The 18966-nt window shown below is 48.6% G+C and overlaps 5 protein-coding genes across 5 annotated transcripts; 2 read left to right on the top strand and 3 right to left on the bottom strand.

Annotated features, from left to right (window-relative positions):
* Positions 1 to 536: 536 nt before the first annotated feature.
* On the bottom strand, positions 537 to 4925 carry DFJ58DRAFT_718396 (uncharacterized protein; the record flags this gene model as incomplete). The annotated part of the gene is made up of 7 exons (XM_041384470.1): positions 537 to 1993; positions 2057 to 2091; positions 2151 to 2221; positions 2277 to 2390; positions 2439 to 2936; positions 2991 to 4258; positions 4493 to 4925. 7 exons carry the CDS (start codon positions 4923 to 4925, stop codon positions 537 to 539), a joined length of 3876 nt encoding a protein of 1291 aa, XP_041238992.1.
* Positions 4926 to 7706: 2781 nt separating this feature from the next.
* On the bottom strand, positions 7707 to 8539 carry DFJ58DRAFT_732939 (uncharacterized protein; the record flags this gene model as incomplete). Its single annotated transcript, XM_041386224.1, has 6 exons — positions 7707 to 7846; positions 7897 to 7971; positions 8038 to 8124; positions 8187 to 8263; positions 8320 to 8455; positions 8506 to 8539. 6 exons carry the CDS (start codon positions 8537 to 8539, stop codon positions 7707 to 7709), a joined length of 549 nt encoding a protein of 182 aa, XP_041238991.1.
* A 907-nt stretch (positions 8540 to 9446) lies between these two features.
* DFJ58DRAFT_810785 (uncharacterized protein) lies at positions 9447 to 10426 on the top strand. The gene is made up of 3 exons (XM_041391436.1): positions 9447 to 9871; positions 9926 to 9961; positions 10014 to 10426. Exons 1-3 carry the CDS (start codon positions 9659 to 9661, stop codon positions 10212 to 10214), a joined length of 450 nt encoding a protein of 149 aa, XP_041238990.1. The 5' UTR covers positions 9447 to 9658; the 3' UTR covers positions 10215 to 10426.
* Positions 10427 to 11635: 1209 nt separating this feature from the next.
* On the top strand, positions 11636 to 13278 carry DFJ58DRAFT_810780 (uncharacterized protein). The gene is made up of 2 exons (XM_041391435.1): positions 11636 to 11902; positions 11970 to 13278. The coding sequence occupies exons 1-2, from the start codon at positions 11651 to 11653 to the stop codon at positions 13230 to 13232; spliced, it is 1515 nt and encodes a 504-aa protein (XP_041238989.1). The 5' UTR covers positions 11636 to 11650; the 3' UTR covers positions 13233 to 13278.
* A 1716-nt stretch (positions 13279 to 14994) lies between these two features.
* DFJ58DRAFT_907910 (cytochrome P450) lies at positions 14995 to 17294 on the bottom strand. Its single transcript, XM_041395079.1, has 9 exons — positions 16925 to 17294; positions 16547 to 16868; positions 16347 to 16495; positions 16171 to 16286; positions 15969 to 16100; positions 15719 to 15908; positions 15457 to 15666; positions 15261 to 15396; positions 14995 to 15212 (listed from the first exon to the last, which is right to left on the bottom strand). Exons 1-9 carry the CDS (start codon positions 17103 to 17105, stop codon positions 15143 to 15145), a joined length of 1506 nt encoding a protein of 501 aa, XP_041238988.1. The 5' UTR covers positions 17106 to 17294; the 3' UTR covers positions 14995 to 15142.
* Positions 17295 to 18966: the final 1672 nt, after the last annotated feature.

Below are 18966 nucleotides of genomic sequence, written 5' to 3'. Positions count from 1 at the left end.
CGGCCAATCGAAGGCCATACGCCCATTTGATGTCTATGAGTCTGATCAAAGATTCAGGCTAAATGTACATCGTGACACGTCTCGCAGAAGTTGATCGATTACGGGTAATTTGTCACTTCAGGTTGGTATTGTGTACAAGCGTCCAAGGGTATTGAAAATGACGCCTTTGAAAAAATGTCAATAGCAAACTTGTAGCAAACCGACCGATTATTGGGATGCAATACGATTGAAATCCTGAGCAAAACAGTAATGCAAGTAACGACAGAAGGACGCAATCAATTAAGAAACATAAAACGAGCACCCAGTCCATATGTAATGGAGCAAAAAACCGGTCGCGATTCTAGTTCGCGACCCATCCTCGATGAATGATATAAAAAGGACAATGAAAAAAGGAAAGTGCTAGTAAGTAATTGTGAGGCGATGCATAATGAGTCTTGAGATGAAGGATACAAGATTATTGTTTGACTTTGAGTTGGCGAAAATGCGGTAGCAGCAGAGGAGAAGAGGGACCGGTCCTGCGGTCAACTGGATCATGATCATTGACGAGGAGAAGCAAAGAGAGACAGCATTTTTTCTGCTCCTTCTTTGTACTTCTTGAGCTTTTTGTTCTTAAGCTTTTCGGGCTCCTCGGTGTGAGCGGCCGGGGCTCTCCTCGTCGATTCAGGTGAAAGGGGGGTTTCTGGTATCGTATCACCGTTTGACTGATCCGACGATAGACTTTCGCCGACTGAAGTCGCTGATTCTTTCGATTTGAGCGATGGGCACATTGCTGTTGAACTCGTGCCCGAAACGGAAGGCGATAGAAGGCCACCGCTTGATGCCGATGATAGCGTGGCAGATGTGGAAGGAGTGAGGGTTTTCGCAGTAGAACCTGACTTGGCGGAAAATGATGATGGCGGAGACTTTGCACGGAGGAACTGTCTGGGCGCTTTTCGGAACTTCAACGCAGGTGTACGTCCGCGACGGTGCTTCTCTGATGGACTAGGTGACTCTGCCGGGTCGGTACCGCGAACGTCAGACTCTTTGGACATGCCAGAAAATGAGCGTCCACCCATCCGTTGCGAAGGGGTCGATGCTTTGCGGAATACGGCCAACCGGTATCGGTCGACGACACCCCGAGCAAACAAGCTTGTGCCCTTGGTGCCATTGCGGTCCTCACCATCTCCAGCTTCAATAAAGTCCCAGTCCTCATCCTCTTCCTTCTCCGTACATTCTTCCTCATCAGGGCCATCGGAAAGGAAGCGGTCAAGCGCAGGGACACCAGATTTCTCTCGGCGATTTCGCGTTCCACGATGGGCGCTCGGCCGAGAGGCGGCTGGCTTCGTGACCTTTGGCTTGACATCCTTGGCTGGTGGAATAGGCACAATCTCCTGAGGTGGCGACGTGGGAGTAGTTGGCAATGGTGATTCTTTGAGAGGAGAAGATGTCGGCTCTAAGGGTGCGATAGGCTCAACTAGCGTTGCAGGTTCCTCAATTGCTGTTGCAGTGTCCTCTTGCGGCTGAGCGATGATCTCGGCAGGCTGCTCCTCTGGTAGAACTTGTGGTCTCGCTTCAGGAGTCTTTGGTTCTGGAGTCGCTTCATTAAGAACAGGTGACGCCTCCTCGACCTCCGGTTGCAGCTGGGTTTCCGCAGTATTTGCAAGAATCTCTGGTATCTCTTCCTCATCAGTCTCTTCCCGTTCAGATTCTCCAGATGCGTCATCGTCGTCGTCGTCATCCAGGATAACAGAATGCCGGCCCTTGAACGAGTACCCGTCAAAGACATCGACGCTCTCGTCAATTGGGTGCACTGATGGGCTACGGGAATGCGAGGGCGTCGTATTTGAATCCTCGCCTTCCCCATCTGTAGGCTCAGCGTCCGTTTGGTCACGGTCTGTATCAGTCTGTTCCTGATCATTCGGGTCGTCAATCACTGGTTCCATATCCAGGAATGTGTCGTCGAAGTTCTGGGTATCACTGGCATTGGATGGGTCAATAGGTGGGATATAGGGGGCTAGAGGGACAACGCCAAGTAAGCACATCATATCTAGCTATTGCAGTAGCAAATATGCCTCACGTATATAGCGCTTGTAATACACGTGCGACCAGTCACTGAAGGGGAGGAAATCAGGGATCAGTGATCAGGAAAGTTGGCCACGTGATAAACTCACATCATGGAGAAGTACGGGTGCCGCTTGATCCGCGGCTCGCACATCCTAAGTGCAGGATTTCGTTGCAAGAGCTATGTGGGGGCGACTATAAATGACTTGCGATCATAGACAAAAAGTATCACCCACCCCTCTAATCAAGCTCTTAGTATCTTGGTCAATCGCTCTGTCCTCAGGGAATTGCAGCTCGTCCTGCAGGACTCTGACATACATGTCGGAGTGGTTATTCGCCCAGAATGGCGTCTGTTACGCATCTAAGCAACCGTTGGAGCTTAAAGCCAGGACACTTACAATTCCCGTCAACATCTCATAAAGCATGGTGCCAAAACTCCACCAGTCAACCTCGTAACTGTATGGCAGTCCCTGGATCACCTCTGGAGCCAAATACTCTGCTGTGCCACAAAAAGTCGTCGTCGTGTCCATAGGGCCAACAGTCTGCCCATGCCATCCCATTACAAGGTCCTGGCTCTTCTCGACCTTCATCCAGGGCGGCGTCGCAGGCTCAATGCCCGGAGCTGAATAGAACTCGCCCCGTGTGGGGGTAGGAGGGGCGGTCGTTGCGGCTACACGGCGTGGGAACTCTTTTGAGAGGCCAAAGTCTGTCAGTACGATGTGCCCGTCTGCACCAATAAGGATGTTTTCAGGTTTGAGATCGCGGTAGATGACGCCGGCTGCATGTAGGCCCTCGACACCCTCGACTATCTCCGCGGCGTAAAATCGGGCACGGTCCCGACCTAGCCTACCCCAACGCGCAAGCTGCGTGGCAAGGTCACCGCCTGGATGGAAGTCCTAGGAGAAAACGCCATTAACGTGCGTATTGTGCACTTGTGTGAAGAAGCATACCATGACTAAAAATAGATTCTCCTTATCATGAAAACTCCACCACAGCTTAACAACGAATGGGTCTTTCGACTCTGCTGCCATCCGTTTGAGCACGGCTTGTTCGGTCAACGTATGCTGCAACTCCTGGTGCGCCAACACATGACGCTTCGTGATTGCCTTCAGGGCATACAGATCCGAGCTCGTCTTGTGTCTCACAAGTAAGACCTTGCCTGCACACCCCTTTCCAAGGACACGCATCATCTCAAAGTCATCAATGACAACTTTGCGCTTTGAGCGCTTCTTGGGTCCCTTGTTCGGGTCAGCCGACTTGGTGCGTTTCTTGCGCCGCCCAGTGTTGGTGCTGATCGAAGAGTCATCGCCCGTCTGGGAACTTGTGCCATCCTGCAGTGTCGAGGACGTGTATACTCGCGACAAACGACTGGCTTTATCGGGATCGGCAGAGTGGGAGCGAAGTATCCGGGAAGCTTGGACCTCTGCAACAGGAGTAGAGACAACTGTCTCTTCCTCATCGGTTGCGTTAGGACCCGTAAGTTCTGCCTCTATGGGTTCAGGAACCGCTTCATCCACAACGACGATGTCCTCAGGCGCTTCAGTAAGAGGAGCCTCATCCGCAACAGGAGCTAGACCCTCCACCTCAACAGGAGTAGACTCAGCGTCTTCTTCTTCCTCTTTAATCCCCTCCTCTCTCAAGTCACCGACAGCGAAATCGTTCAGATTGACTTCACTCGCAGCACCATTGATACCATCTACCTCGATTTCGTTGACGCTGGCCGAACTGACATTTGTGGTAACTTTAGAGCTCCCATGCGCTGCCAGATCAGAGCGTACACGCTTGATTGCGCGCTCTACACGCACGCTCTCGAGGTCATCGGTGCGCACACGTACAAAACGCTTCCATGCGCGGGCCTGTCGGAACGTTGGCTCATTTGAGATGGTGGTAAGATATGCAGCAAGGCTCGTGACTACGTTGGTCCCTGAACCTGTGGTGCCCGGCTCTGTAAAAGGGTCGCCAATCTCGTGCGTGGGTGAAACGATGGGAGTGATGGAACTGGCGCTGGCGATGCGTGTAGATACCGTACGCGCTACTTTGTTGCTTGGTGAGGCAAGGCGGGACAGCGTGTTGAGGAAGATATTCCGCTTGATGGGCTGGGCCGCCAAGTCTATGGGCAACTTCGGAAGTCTGGTGCCTGGGACGGAGTCTGCAAGCTTGACGTGCAACTCGACGACCTCTGTGGCAGTGCGGGTCAGGGTGAGGTTGTGCGTGGAAGCTGCGGAAGAAGGAATATCATTAGCAGGTTCGTTTGTCAAAGACATGTTGCGGGAATTAACGGGGCCTCAGGACATAAAACCCTGGACGGCAATCACATGGCGCTGTTGATTGCGCACAGAATGGCAACCCGGCTACCTCGGAAGCCAAACGGAAACCCAAATGCGTAGGGAGTAAACAAACTCGTCAAACCAACATGGTGGAGAAAGAGTGGAGCGAAAAATGTGTGACTCACTCTTTATGTAAATGCTATATGAGTGTGCATCATGTGGAGTCTCAGCGACGCTGACGCTCCAGGGACCTTCCTGAGCATCAATCCTGACCGGTGGTCTTCTAGCAGGACGGGTATGAGCGGCGTCTATGGACTTCATACTGCGGACGGAGTTATTGGGGTCGTGTTTATGGTTCTGACTCTGCTCCTGATGTGCGTGGGGGGAACTTGAGAGTGAATCAGAGGAGACGTCGGTTGCACTTGCACGTTCTTGGCGGGATTTGCGCTTGTATTGAAAACTTCTTGTGGTATCGATGCTGACTCTACTTGTAGGTTGACGGGGAAGGTAAGAGTCAACGGAAGAACGGCTTCGGTTGAAAGACCCGAAGCCAAGGACGGATTTGAAGTTTTTCTTTGAAGCACCGCGCTGATGAAAGGTGGCGGCTACACCAGGCATCCGCGGGAATAAAAATTGGCGAGGTTTACGAGAAAAGGGATAAGCAAGCCGTCTCTCTAAAGTCCTAGATGAATCGGAAAGGGAGGTTGTGGGTTGGGTATGTGACTTCCGGTGAACGGGGAGTATGTGGGAGTGAAGGTGCAAGAGAGAAGAGCAGACGACAAAGGAATTTGGATTCTGTGACAATTGAGAAATCGATTAATTAGGGCGGGAGATATTATGGGTAATCGTCGCGCGGCGTTGGCGTGAAAGGCCACGAGGAGACCACGGGGGAAATGAAAGATGCGTTTTAAACGGTGAACGATGCCGTCCAGGTACTGACAATCAATGATTTTGGTACTGACTTGACAGAGATTACTGGCAGTTAATACTGCGGGACCTTGATCAAGGTTACGGTTGAAAAGCTGCCAGATATGAACAAACTGAGTTCAGATTTCTGCCTCGAGGCTGCTGCTAAGAGCTGTGCAGCGACACGGTATGATTCAACCGCAAGCTGCCTAGGCCAAGAAACGCAAATAACCGCACTTGTGAGAGTATAAGAAAAGCAGGATTATAAAGTATTAATGAAAGACTGAGTCAATGAATATGATTGACTTTGAGTGAAAAAAGGATTTGGTAGCTGGAGTTAGTTTAGTTCACTTGGTTGATGGGCTCGTTCAAGTTGGTTGTCTGGTTTTGCTTTGTCACAATTAATGCTCGAAGGCCTGCCGTAACTCGAAAAACATCTCTCCGTTTTGTCTCCCCTTCTCCGTTTCTTCCATCTATTCTTGTTATATATTGTATTGCTTCCTAGAACCTTTCCTGAATTATTATAAAGCCTCAGAGCAAGTGCAACGCCAGAACAGGACCACCCATAGAAGTGAACCACACTCGTCTCCAGGCCCATTCGAACTGGCTGGGAACCTCAAGAAATAGATACCGGACGCCATAATCACCTTAGAGATAACAGAATCACGGATGTTTGCGAACGCCAATAGCCAGCAATCCTGTTCCCCTTCCAGCTCACTCGCTCAAGTGCAACGGATGAGACCGAACTGTGATATTACAAATTAGTATCATATTCACATCGGGCATATTCTGTCGTGGTGCCGTTGTTGCTGTGCGAAACACACAGCTCTTGCTACACAGGTCACAAGACCCATCTAAAGCCATTCACATGTACGTGATCAGTACTTGCATGAAATAGGGCTAGTTGATAACTTACCCCGCACGAGCAGGATCTGATCTGTGTGGCACAGGACATATCGTTGAACAATCGAACTCCTGGGCAATATCGCGAGGCATCTAACTCATGGCTCATTCTAGGCTCGTAGATCATGCTCATGTCAAAATATTACACTGATGAACTGCCGTGCAAGCCGTCGGCGATAGACTGCTAAAAGCGTCACTGCAATTTCAGCGCCTCGGACCTAGCACTAGAATGCGATCTGAGTTGTATGTTACCGCGCAGCACAGATACCGACCCACGCAACCAATAGCTCAATCGTAGCTGATAACGCAGTGATACGAAAGCAGTCGCTATAGCACGCCGTGACGTGCTGTGCGTGCAAGGGGAACCACTCGTCCAATCAGCACTCAGTGCTCAGCATAGAAAAGACTTGACACGCACCTAATAAAGCTCGGTGGTTCAAAAAAACACTAGGCGGTATAAAAACAGACGCGAACGCAATGCGCGTATGCTTCCATGATAGTCGTAGATGTTCTATCAATGTATAAGACGAGACAAGAATGCCTGTGGCTGGATAGCATAAACGTGTTCAATAAGAAGAGTCATCACGGAGCGATCCGTCAGAATTTAGAAACGTGCAACGCAGGTAGTTCGACCATGGAGAAAGTCGGGTCACCGTGATCCATCGCAGACTCGCAGAGGTCCCATTTTCCCGTATATTGTTATACAGACGATAGGTCAGCCTGGCAATACATGCAACGCGAGGCAGAAAGCAGTGTCCTGCCATGGCAGAATGAGTAAAGACTGCTTTCTAATCAAATTGTGCCCCGTTGCGGCATTCCCTCAGAATCGTACGACTCGGCTAGATTAGCATGTCCCTTCAAGTAAGTGCTAGATACGTTGATCGACAGGCGTGGCAAGCACGAGGCTGTCTTTCAGATCAGCGGCGCACTGCAACCCTCGGTTATGCGTGCTAGAAGCAGAAAAATGTTAGCGTTGGCCATCTCCGCGATGAGCAGTCGGAGGTGTAAAAGCTTCATTCAGATAACTCAAGTATCTCACACTAGGATTTCCAGGTTTGGCTGACAAGACGAGAGAACTTCAGATGGTCAAATTTGAAATCTTGAGAAGAAATACTTCCAACGAATCTGAAGTTGGTGGAGGTTGGTGGCTTATGCGGCAGATAGCCCCGCGTAACTTGACACCTGTTTGGTACTGCCCTTATTGGTATCAGCACCACCGAAAGCCGTTAGCTTGAGGATTTCGGCATAGTGCTACATCTAGTCGCGGTGTCACGAGGATCTCCAAAATCTAAGATATCTCACTCACGGCAATTCGAGAAGAACGGGAACAATACTCAGTAACTCAAGTGGACTTTTACAGCGACGGACTGGTCAAGGAAGCAGGCTACTTGATGCAAAAGTGCAATTGAACAATAATTACGCATACAAAATTAGGCAGTGATAGTTTTCAGAACGTAAGTGGAAACTACGTTGCAATCCAATTTCCTACACATTAGGCTTGGAGGACTTAACATTCGGCGATTCACCTTGTGACAGCCGTTGATCACGCGCAGCATCGGTTGCATGAACTGATGTAGCAAAACACTGCTGCTAACCTGAGGTCGCAGGAGCTTTTGTTACCTGTGCGGTTTGACTCCCACGGCCGCCTTCAACACCTCCTGCTTGGGTGTGACCATCCCGATCGTCGCGAGTGAACTCAAACACCATTAGCCCGATCGTGTAGCTGAGCACTGGAAATATCCCTTTAGACACACAAAAAATGAAAAAGGAAAAGACGCACGAATGATGAAGATGATGTAGGAGAAAGCCTCCACGACCCTGAACTCATTGCAGATCTTATTGGAATAGCCAGAGACTGGAGAAGTTAAGGTGAAGATAAAATGATAAGAAAGCGCCCCTGTTCGAGAAATATGGCACTTACAGAAACTACAACCACCAGAAAAGAAGTGTGCTCGAGCCGCATGAGTGGCATTGGCTCCAGTTGCGAGCCACAGAATCCACATGATAGCTTGAGAAACAAACAAAGCCGTAAATAATCATCAAGATATCTGAGGGTTAGGAGGTACATACCCAGCCAGCCAGCCTCGCCTATGATCCGTTCTGATGAAATATTTTCATCACGAACCAGCAAAGTATTAACTATCAGACTAAATTTTGCGACCATAAATCAGTGCTAGCTCGGTCAATCGAAAAGAACACGCACATAACAGGGAATGTAAGAATCGTCAAGGAAGAGACTGCGATTGCAAGCGCAGCAAACCGCCAGTAGTGTGTAGGTCGGATGGCGATGAGGTGGCCACTTATGCCGAGCACCACGATCGCAAGGATGAAAGTGAGAGCTGCGATGAAGATGAGCTAGTCCCCAACGTGCGGTGGAATAACGACGCACTCAAAATACACCATCGAACTATCTTGAGAATCATATTGACTGAGTGTTGAACGTTGAAGGGATGGTTAGTCTTGCGGAAGACAGTTGTCTTAAATCACTGAGAGCCCATTCAAGCCCCTGTATGATAGTGTCTCCTAACAGATCTCGGATTGCTGACGAAGCGTCTGACGTCAGAGGCCGGTAGATTGATCTTGTTCACTTACCGCATTCATAGAACATTATCCGCGCGCCTCCTTCATCGTCGGGCGGTTGGCGCGAAAGTCAACATATAGATGAAGCGTCCAGATCGCACTTATACACAGGAAAGTTTGCAGGTCAAAGTATAAAAACTCCCCAGCTGTTTTGTATCAGTTTCCATGTTCTGCTGCCTCTGCCGAATCATAGAAATTCAATTTCATATCAGCTGCCAGATAACGAGATTGAAGATTGATCATAACTTGATCATACTCCGAATTTGGCGGGCGCTGATAAGATCAGCATTAGCGGCTCTCCACAATGATCTGAAAGCCAAGTGACACCAAGTGACCAGATTGATCAAATTCTAAGCTAGTGACCACTGACCAGGTAGTGTCCTCAAGTTATTCGAAAGTAGGTTACTAGTACGCAATGAACCAAGATAAATCGTCACTCAATGTCCTAAATTTTCAAGGTATTAGCATAAATAATTGTGCGTAAATTTGATGTACCATTGGGAGACTAGAATAAACCACACAACGGATGTTCAGTGCTTCACTTACCCTGCCTATAGTAGACGGACGTTTCAGAGAGGAAATAAAGGGTTAATAATAAGTTTAGCATGGTGTGAACGACCCCCCCACTCAGTGACCTCCCGCCTCATCCAAAGACAGCAATCCCCCTGGGACGGCGACCTTTTCTAAGCGTGCGACGTGTTGAGCACAGGACCAAACGTTCGTCAGCTACCTACCCTGAGGTGAGAATCATCATTTCGCTACTAATGTCACTACGGCGCTAATCCTTTTCTCGCTTCCTCCTTCACAGCTGGTTGAAATTCAACCAACATTGAACACAGTCCCTTAAGGCTCTGCGTCACATACTTTTACAGCCTCGAAAATGTCCCCTGACCCCATACTGAAGCCTACGGTCCCTGGAGAAGAGCCAGAGGAAGTTGACGAAGGCGAGGAGAGTGACGAATATGAAGTTGAGGTTTGCAAAATATTTTCCGATAATTCTAGACTCGTGCTTATATTTTGTGCATCTAAACTCGCTGTTGTCTTCGTACAACAATTGTGTTTACCTCCTTTTCTGTCAACAGGGCGAAGAAGAAGAGCAAGGTGGCTCGCCCCACCCAGTTGGAGCTGAAGAAGACGATGAGGAGGATGGAGAGGAAGGAGGTGCCGCATCAAGGGTATGTTTAGTCCTGGTTCGTCGCCTCTTGCAGAAAGTTGAGTTATTGGCACAGAGTAAACCAAGTTTGACGGCGCTACTGGTTGGCGAGGTACGTGTACATTATTTTCTTTCTCTATGGAAAAACCATGCAATTCTTCCAGAATGGCACGTCAGCCTCAGCTGCTCTTGCTGATGAGGATGAGGACGCCGAGGACGACGACGAGTATTTCGAGGAAGACGAAGACGAGCCTCCTACTTCTGCTGGCGGCTTGAAGCGTTATGCGGATGAAATCAGTGAAGCAGACGAAGAAGAGGAAGAAGAGGAAGATGGCGGAGCTGCAAAGAGGGCACGAGTTGGCTGAAGACCATAAAAATGTAATAACAACACGCGTACGATGCGATTAAGTCTTATTATTTCCTATTTCCTGTTTCTCAGAAGATGTTGGCTATACTAGTGGGTAGTAGGATATCTACGGTTATGTACTTACATAGATGTAGACGTACTTGGCAGACCCCCGGTCTCTTGCACTGTAACCAACCTAAAGGTGTACGTATGGTGCACTCAAAAACCGCATTAATAAGTTAAATAAAATTCCAATTTGCAAGAATAACGGGATCCACCATTTTTTTGGGAGGAGTTGCCAAATTAGGAATACTATATCTATAATGAGATTGGCTAAGGTAGATCACAGTATATGCGCAAAACCGCTGTTGTTTTTGACTTCAAACGTTCAATGTTCAACCACCCCCTCATCGACCAGTATGTCCTAAACACACACACAGAGAACAGCAAAAAACAGCTGACTGGTACTAGCTACAGTAATACTAATAAAACATGTGTCTAGGGCCACCCGTATTGGTATGCGCGTGTGTTAGGTATCTTTCATATGGAAACATGGATAAACACGGGGGGCAACCTGTTAAGCAGCACCTAGAGGCTCTATGGGTTAGATGGCTGGCTCCCTTGCGGAACCATAAATCCGGCACAAAACATGCACGTCTTCCCAAGGGTCGCCTTTGTAGAGGAGTCGGACGCGGATGCTGTCGGGTTTCTCGATCCGGGACAGGTGATTCGAGGCGCGCATTTAATTCCAGCCTTTGTTTCAGGTCGCGGTGTTAGCTCCCTTCGCTATGGAAAATCGTTCGCGCGTCCTGAAGGGGAGTTAGATGATTGGGAAGTATATTGTGTTGGCACGTGAGCGCAAATATCTATTTTAATGAACTATTGATTCTCAATCTCCGAGTCAGGTTTGTCGATCGGGATATGTTTATGAGGTATACTCACCTCGGTGTTGGCCATCCGGCAATGCAGCGGAACATAACCAAAGACTGTCTTGGGTTCAATTCTCCTGGCTCAACCGTCATAAGTGAGAGCGACGAGGCAGATATGGACTGCGAAGGCAACAGTGACGAAGAATGCTATTCAGGATGCAGCGATGCAGAAGAAGAAAGTGACGAAGAGATTAGTGACGACGAACCGGGAGATGAAGACTCAGACGAAGGTAGTGGGGATGATGACGATGACCTACCATCGTTCTGAATTCCCTCCGTTCGGTATCGATCTTCACTCGGTAGTAGTGGTAGCTTTGTAACTGTCATGCCAGTAAACCTCCCTTCTGACTTGAATGTCAGGCACTTCAAGTTCGCACGATGATGTTGAGGTTTGACGTCGTGAAACATAGTACTGTCGCCCGCACGGAGCAAGATACATTACGGCCAGTTCTGCAGACAGGAGTCCGAGCCTAATCAAGTAGTGGTTGGGGTGTGACATGTAACACATCATCTCTTGTCGACATCCATGCATCAGATGCATCAAGCTCTGTTCGTTTGTGAAATTCTTCTGAACATATTCACGCATGTTGATCAATTTCCCCCATCATCATATCACCCAAAGTCATCGGCTTGGAAATCTCTCGCAGCGCTTGCAAGGACATGCAAACGCTTTCACGAGCCCGCAATGGATTTACTTTGGGCTGACATGCATAGGATAGAACCACTGCTAGGATGCGTGACGAGGCTGTATCCAGTCATATATCGGAACTCCAAAATGGTCGGTGCGGACTCGTCGTGTCCTGTTCATTCCTTTCGTTCGCTGACTCGCTAACTTCTCAACGCAGTACCTCTGGTCCTCTCAAGACATTGAACCTTTATCTGAGCATGAGGCCCGTCAATTTTTGCGTCACGCTTCCCGTGTGCGCTCATTGCGTGTAGAAAACAGCAAGCATTTTCACCTTTTCACAAATCTTCCCACCGATAAATGCGTCTTCCCGAGTCTGTTTTCATTATCCTTTATCGTCGATCATCCTTACGCTAGATACTTACATCTCTTTCTATCCCCTACGCTGCGCCGGTGCAACCTATCGGCCATTCATCCCGATTTCACATACATCGCGACCCGTTTTGCTGCTTTGGAGCACTTGTCCATCGAGCCCTTTGATGACGGCGTGGCGGATGACCTGCCCCTGCTGTTAAACAGTGTCCGTTTGTGCAAGCAGCTTGCAACTTTGTTTTGCCCACCTCTCGATTGGGCAGCATGGAAGCACATTTCCAACCTCCCCACCCTCCTCACAGTGAAAATTAGCGAGCCGCGCAGGGCTTCTCACTGGCCTTTGAGTCGGAGCACCCACGACTCCGCATCTTTCTGCAACCTCACAGGTCTTTTTTTCTATGTAAACACGGCTGCGTACACTATCGCAGCCATTCGACACTCAGAATTCCCCTCGCTGCAAGAGTTTGTAATGAAAGTCAGCGTTTTGCCTTTGGCAGAGGCGGAACAACTTTGTCGCGCACTGTCCCAGTGCAAGGCAAATCAGAGCCTCAAACGCATTGATATAATCTCCCATGGTCTAACGTCTGGGGAGCCCTCGAGCACAGTGATCACTCAATTCTTTTGTTTCACCCAGCTCCGAACCCTGCAGCTCGACTTTTTTCATTGCTGCTTCAACCTTGATAATGACCTTCTTTTGGAAGCCATGGAAAGTTGGCCACACATCCGCTCGTTGGAATTAGTGGACCTGGACACGGTACCCACCGTCACATTTCGCGGACTATTCACAGCGCTCCCTCAATGTCCCAACTTGCTTAGCTTGGACATGTCAGTGGACGCCGTGAGAATCGATATCGATCCTACAGCCGAGTCATTTCAACATACCACCCTAGAATCATTGAACTTGACCCGGTCTCCTGTAGCAGATGCTGAGGCTGTTGCTCGCATCCTCTTCTCCATGCTCCCTCGTATTGAACAAGTCTGCGACCAGCGAGACCCATTCGAGACATGGGACATCGGGGGTCAATTTGAGGAGCAGTGGGACGAGGTCAACAAGCACCTCGATCTTTTAAATGGCCGCGAGCCACAAAGCCCCGAGTTTGGGACATATTGATGTTTGTGAAAATTTCTGGAGTTGTACATGGCAATGCGCTCGCGTCAAGTATATTTTTATACCACCCTGACTGCAGTATTGTTTTCATCGTCGCACTTTTCTTTTTCTGGTCTCGTGCATCCTATGCTATCCACTTAAAAATTCACGCTCTACTTGAATTTATCTCGTGCCTTCCAATGTCACCAGCTTGCGCGCCGCTGAATGATATAATTGATAAAAGGACATGTATCACTCTTATCCAAACGTCGTAAGTTACCTGCTAGCTGCTAGCTAGACGGCTGGATTCGCCTGGTATCATCGCGATCCGAAATACTGATGCATAGTATGACCCAAGATCAGTCCGTACACTACCTTATACTTGTCGTCTAGAATTTAGAAAGCATCTATCTGATTCACCTATCTCAACCAACCCAATGAACCTACGAAGAACATAAGTATATCTACTTAGGTATTACAGCGCTATAATCCAGTTGAAGGATGTCGCGAGATGCCTGGGATGCAGATGGTGTTTGTGTTTGAGAAGTGACCTGGGGGGCGTGCCAGGGGTGCATGCAGAGGCTCTGTGAAGGTGCGTCGTGTCGAGAACGTTTGCGAATGATGTCAGTATGGTACTTACAGGGCATTTCTCTTGTTGTATTCACTTCACAAATGTATTGCCATCATGGGGCACTGCCGCATGCAGTTGGCACGCTGGAATAAAGATTACAAGTGGAGTGGTTGTAACTAGGAAGGCTGCAGAGAGGAATTGATTTGCTCACCCACGACTTTCGGTGCGCTGATTGGATAAAAATTAATAGAGGATACTGAAAGCCAAAAATAAAACCATATGCAGCAAATGTGGGGGTTGCCTGAGATGTGTATTGTGGGTGGTGAAGGACATGCCAACGCGTCGTCGACGGTGACGGTGCACGATAATATAAAATTGCCAGCTCGGGACGGTCCGCTAGGTTAGGTTTCGGACACCGTCAGGACCTATTGGACCGCGAAGTTCCAACCCGAGAAGGTGGGAGAGAATGCAGGGAAGCTGCGACTCGGAGATGGTGTGCAACAACATCGCGTGACAGTCCTAGGGGTATGAAAAGGCATAAGACAGTGACAATGCGAGATGGTGCTAGACAGCGTGAAAAAGCGCAGGCACAGAGATCACAGCAGGGGTGCTGCAGTGCTGCAGGATATGCAGGAGGCTGCAGGGCAGGGTAAAAAAAGACAACACGAATTTAAAAGCAGCTATAAGCTTTTTCAAAGGAGAATTACTAAGATCAAGGGAGGGGTGCCAATATGTAGCACAAGCTTGACACTGTATGTTAGCAATACTGGTAGTAAGTATATCTTAGCTAGTAAGTGAGATATGAATGAGAGATGGTGAGCTTAAGAGTATGATAAAGTAGAAGTTAGGTCTTGGCGAAAATTCCGTGTCTGCTTCGACTTATCTAAATTTTGTCTAGTACTGACCAAACGGGCCTGTTGACCTTGGAGTAGTAAACGCGATGACGGCGAATAGACGACTGCCCAAGCTGATAACGCGCTGATTGAGCCGCAGGATCATGATGTGACAGGATATATCATAGACCGCTTTCGCGGACGATGATCAAAATGCAGGGTTGAACTTCGAATGAACCTGGGGCCATTCACTCGGCGACTCCCGAACAATTGAACGTTAACATTCGTCGTTGTTTAAACGTTTATGCCCCACCGATAGAGCGTATCCCCACTTAGTACTCTACCTTTATTGAAACGGTACAGGATGCATGCCATCTTACTGCGCATTTTTCGGGACACATAATCTATATGTATTGAACGCAAAAACGATAAAATCGACTTCAAGCCTAACTAACTTCTTGTGGTGTACATACGATCTACTGTGAACATACTAATCCGTGGGGGTTAGCCCAATTCGGCTGATGTCCTGATTAGTGCGAGAGAGTTGCCAGCAGATCCTGGTTCCTCGGCATGAACCTGCACTTGAATGGTTTAGGGTGCCTTTGTGTGCGTCAGAATAGATTGTGGGCTCAAAGAGAGACGACTTACCAGAGCACACCAACATTGTGGTATTCTGGAGGAGGTGTGAACTCTTTCCCTCTCTCATCAAGCGGTTTGGCGATTGTGAACGCAGCCAGGATGCAAGAAATATTGAGGAACAACGTAGCTTCCGCAAGATGCGACCCTGAAACAGGATGCCACCGTTCAGTGGCAGCTTGGATAGTATCATGTAAAGGACACGCACCGGGGCATCTACGACGCCCGAAACCAAAGAACCACTTGCGAGGGTCTGACTGGGGCGAGGGACCGAGGAAGCGCTCAGGCTTGAACACCGTTGGGTCGGGGTACATTTCTTTATCCCGTGACATGGAAACAAGGTTCGCGATGACGGCTGCACCCTTGGGGATGCGGTACCCTTCGTAGACGTCGTCCCTCATTGCGTGGTGCGGGAGCCCTGCGTCGCTGAGAGTGAGCGGGAAGTAAAACAAAAAAGTCATGTGGCTGACCTTGCGGAGATACAGGTGCCCAGCGGAGGAGCTCCAGGGCGAGCGCTTGGACGTACGGAAGCTTGTCTCTGTCCTCGAACGTGGGAAATCGGTCCTGACCCACGACGGCATCGATCTCTGCCTGCGCAAGCTTCTGCACCTCGGGATAAATCACCATCGCCAGAATAAAAGACTTCATGGATGATGCCGTCTGTTCACGCCAATGATTGTTTCAAAAGTCACATGAGTAAGGATGCCAAAGATATCTTACGGTGTCAGATCCCCCTCCATAGATCACCTGACCGCACCTCATGGTGATATCTTCAATTCGGGGGCTGACCGTGGACCCATCCTCTGGAAGGAGCTGATCTGAAACGAAGGAACGCGTATAACTGCCGCCTTGCTGATCGGCGACAACAATTGATTAGGACTCCGGATAACACGAACTCGCGAAATTGCTGAGCAAAGCTTACTATTTGCTGTTTGGTCCAGTTAAATGGTATTGTGTCAAGGCTACCCAACTTTTTCCCGTAGTCAATAGCCGCGCGCTTGAAACCTGCCCCTGGGAACCATGAAGGTAGGAAACGCACTTATGGAAGGTTAACTAGCTTAGTTTTATAATAACTCGGAAAATGAAAGGGGGACATACAAAATGGCATCCCTTCGACCCACCAACGTCCAGGCAGGGATAGTATGGCATTAGATTCAAAGGCTACGCTCAACATCTTAACGAAATGATCGTTATCGTCGGCGACCTTCCAGCCGTATGCGAGATTAAGGACAATGGCCGCTGTGTTCCTGCACCCTCGATGAGAAACGAGTAAAATAAGCAATCGCAAGAATGTTTACCTTCTGATGTGATCGGCGAAATCGTCAGGGTTCTTGTGCAGACCGTTGAGCAGCACACGACATTCGTCAGCTTGCACCGACTGGTAGTTTAGTATAGTGCGGGTACTCAGTCCGTTCTTGAGGGCCGTGCGATACTCCTTGAAATACGGGTGTTTGAAAGATACATTGAACGGGTTCAAATTGCGCTTCGCAAGTTCTATCATCCATATTTTTGGACGATCAGAATACGTAGTGGCGCGCACATCGAGCAGTTCAGTAGCCACCTTCAGGGAGCTGAGAACTATGAACTGCCGGTTGGGCACGCGGAAGGATAATATGGGCCCTGTTAGACATAGGTCAGCAAGTCTTGCAGCAAGAGGAAAATCGGACAATGTGCACCATAGATTTCAGCCCACTTGACATACGTCCGCCAAGGCTCGTTCTTTGGCAGAAGTTCATGGGCATTTCCGATAAAGAGCTTCGGAGGTGGCCCAGGGGGTAGTGGTAATCTACCGCGTCGACGGCTGTAGACGAAAACTGCGGCTGCAGCCACAAAGAGGATGATCACGCCAGAAGACATGTCACAGACACCTAGACTAGCGACAGATGGGTCATCTGCGGTTCGCTCTTCGAGTTTTTATATCATTGTCCTGAACATACTATGATATAAGCGATGTGCTGTCACCAGTCAGTTTCTGCGACCTGCTACCTCTCGCAATATCGCATTATGAACGCAACACATCACCGGCTTGGGCAAGATGCGCCGACGGTTGGGTGGGAGTCCAACTACCAATGTGGTGGGTTTTGCATCCTTGTCAAATGGGTTTATTGATATGCTCCGAGTCGGATTGTCAAGGCAGGCGTCTTTAGTCAGCGGATACACCACACCCAATTCAAATTAAGCTGCAACCTGCAGGTATAAATTTTACAAATGAATAAAACGTTGTCAGTCTGTTTGAGCACTGGCGCGGGTCAGCTAGCTATTGGCAGAACGTGAGCCCGACTCGGAGTGAGCTACAACGAATAAGTACTGTAGTATTTCGTTCAATTCGACACACCCTTCTGGTGCTTTCGACATTTCGACAGATCCATCCTGTGACCTGTGACATATCCTAAATTTTCGTCAGTCTTGATATCATTGGCCAGAACCATGCAGCCGGAGGTCCATCATGCTTATGAAATTTGTTAAGCCTAACTGCAATCTATTGTGAGGTGAAGGAATTGAGAATTCGCAGCCTTTGCACGAATAGTGTACCTAGCGTGCGAAAATTGCTTCCGCTGTCACTCTCTGGATGGATTCGACAAATGCGCTTGTGACCTGTGACAGGTGCCAAATTTCGTTTTCGACAAGGGGGTATGTGACACGTGACTGTCGAATTGAACGAAATACTACAGTACAAATATAAATGAGAAGCACTATTGCATTTGCAGAGTTCAATCATGCGACCTCCTCCGCTTCCCGAATCACATTTCAAACCAACAATAGTGAGATACAACGAAATACAAATCTGACAAATCTGAACTGTTTAACGCTTAACAGATATGTTCAAACATACACAATGATAATAAATTATTCACAAACGCAGACCGCCCCCAGTTCCTTGGACTTGGATCACTTCAAGGTACAAGCGATATCGGTCACTAGTCGCATCCTCTCGTACGATTTGGACAAAAGAAATGCACTTGGTACGTGGCGTAACGTGTGCGTGAGACTAGGTTACTTGTGAGTCACTGCTTATCTTTTTCATTGGATCATTCATTTTTACGCTGATTCTTTCATCAGGCAATGCGTTGCAAGAGAAATGTCTTCAAACTGGCAGGATACTTCTCCGATGCTCGTATCTGTACACCGCCCACTCCAAGATAGCAATTTTGGCATGATATTTAGGGAGCAAGGTGGACGGTAACTGTGCCATGTGGGTAAGCTTTCAAGTTGGCGCTTCGTAAACCTGCAGCTCGAATGAATGTTGTCGCACTATACTGGAAAGGTGGTGGGCAGAATGACAAGTACTATGTGGATGTGGATGCGATTGCTGCCGCATCTCGTAACTTGGGATTCAGGTCTACCAACATTTCCTCCAGCATTTCCGCTCTCTGCCTGATGCAACTAGCATCTTTTAGTGCCATCAATTTGCTTTCCTTCCCTCTACCGCCTTCCTTTGCCTTTTCACTTCTACACCTAAAGTGACACCTCCAGGGCCTGAACTTGCGCCAGCTGACGTCCCCGCGTTCAAAATGCTATATTATGCTTCGCCTCGACTTACCGAAGCAGTAAAACTTTTTCGCAAAAGGGTAAACCGGACCGGAGTCTTATGAGGGGATGAGGAGGCTGAATAGTGATATTTCTATGCTTCTTGAGCTGCGCTATATGACCCCTCTAACATGCCAAAGAATCGCATTTTTGAAATTTATCATAACACCCAGACAAATTTATATACTCG

This window comes from Suillus subalutaceus (assembly GCF_016647625.1).
Source record: "Suillus subalutaceus strain FC151 chromosome Unknown DFJ58scaffold_136, whole genome shotgun sequence".
NCBI classification, from domain to species: Eukaryota; Fungi; Basidiomycota; class Agaricomycetes; order Boletales; family Suillaceae; genus Suillus; species Suillus subalutaceus.
This window is presented reverse-complemented; position numbering and strand designations above follow the sequence as displayed.

Coding starts and splice junctions, on each gene's coding strand:
- DFJ58DRAFT_810785 (XM_041391436.1), top strand. CDS start 9,659: ATGAAGTTGAGGTTTGCAAAATATTTTCCGATAATTCTAGACTCGTGC. Junction 9,872..9,925: donor AAGGAGGTGCCGCATCAAGG/GTATGTTTAGTC, acceptor TTATTGGCACAG/AGTAAACCAAGTTTGACGGC. Junction 9,962..10,013: donor CGGCGCTACTGGTTGGCGAG/GTACGTGTACAT, acceptor CAATTCTTCCAG/AATGGCACGTCAGCCTCAGC.
- DFJ58DRAFT_810780 (XM_041391435.1), top strand. CDS start 11,651: ATGCATCAGATGCATCAAGCTCTGTTCGTTTGTGAAATTCTTCTGAAC. Junction 11,903..11,969: donor TATATCGGAACTCCAAAATG/GTCGGTGCGGAC, acceptor TTCTCAACGCAG/TACCTCTGGTCCTCTCAAGA.
- DFJ58DRAFT_907910 (XM_041395079.1), bottom strand. CDS start 17,105: ATGTCTTCTGGCGTGATCATCCTCTTTGTGGCTGCAGCCGCAGTTTTC. Junction 16,869..16,924: donor CAAGTGGGCTGAAATCTATG/GTGCACATTGTC, acceptor TATGTCTAACAG/GGCCCATATTATCCTTCCGC. Junction 15,667..15,718: donor GGCACCTGTATCTCCGCAAG/GTCAGCCACATG, acceptor TCAGCGACGCAG/GGCTCCCGCACCACGCAATG.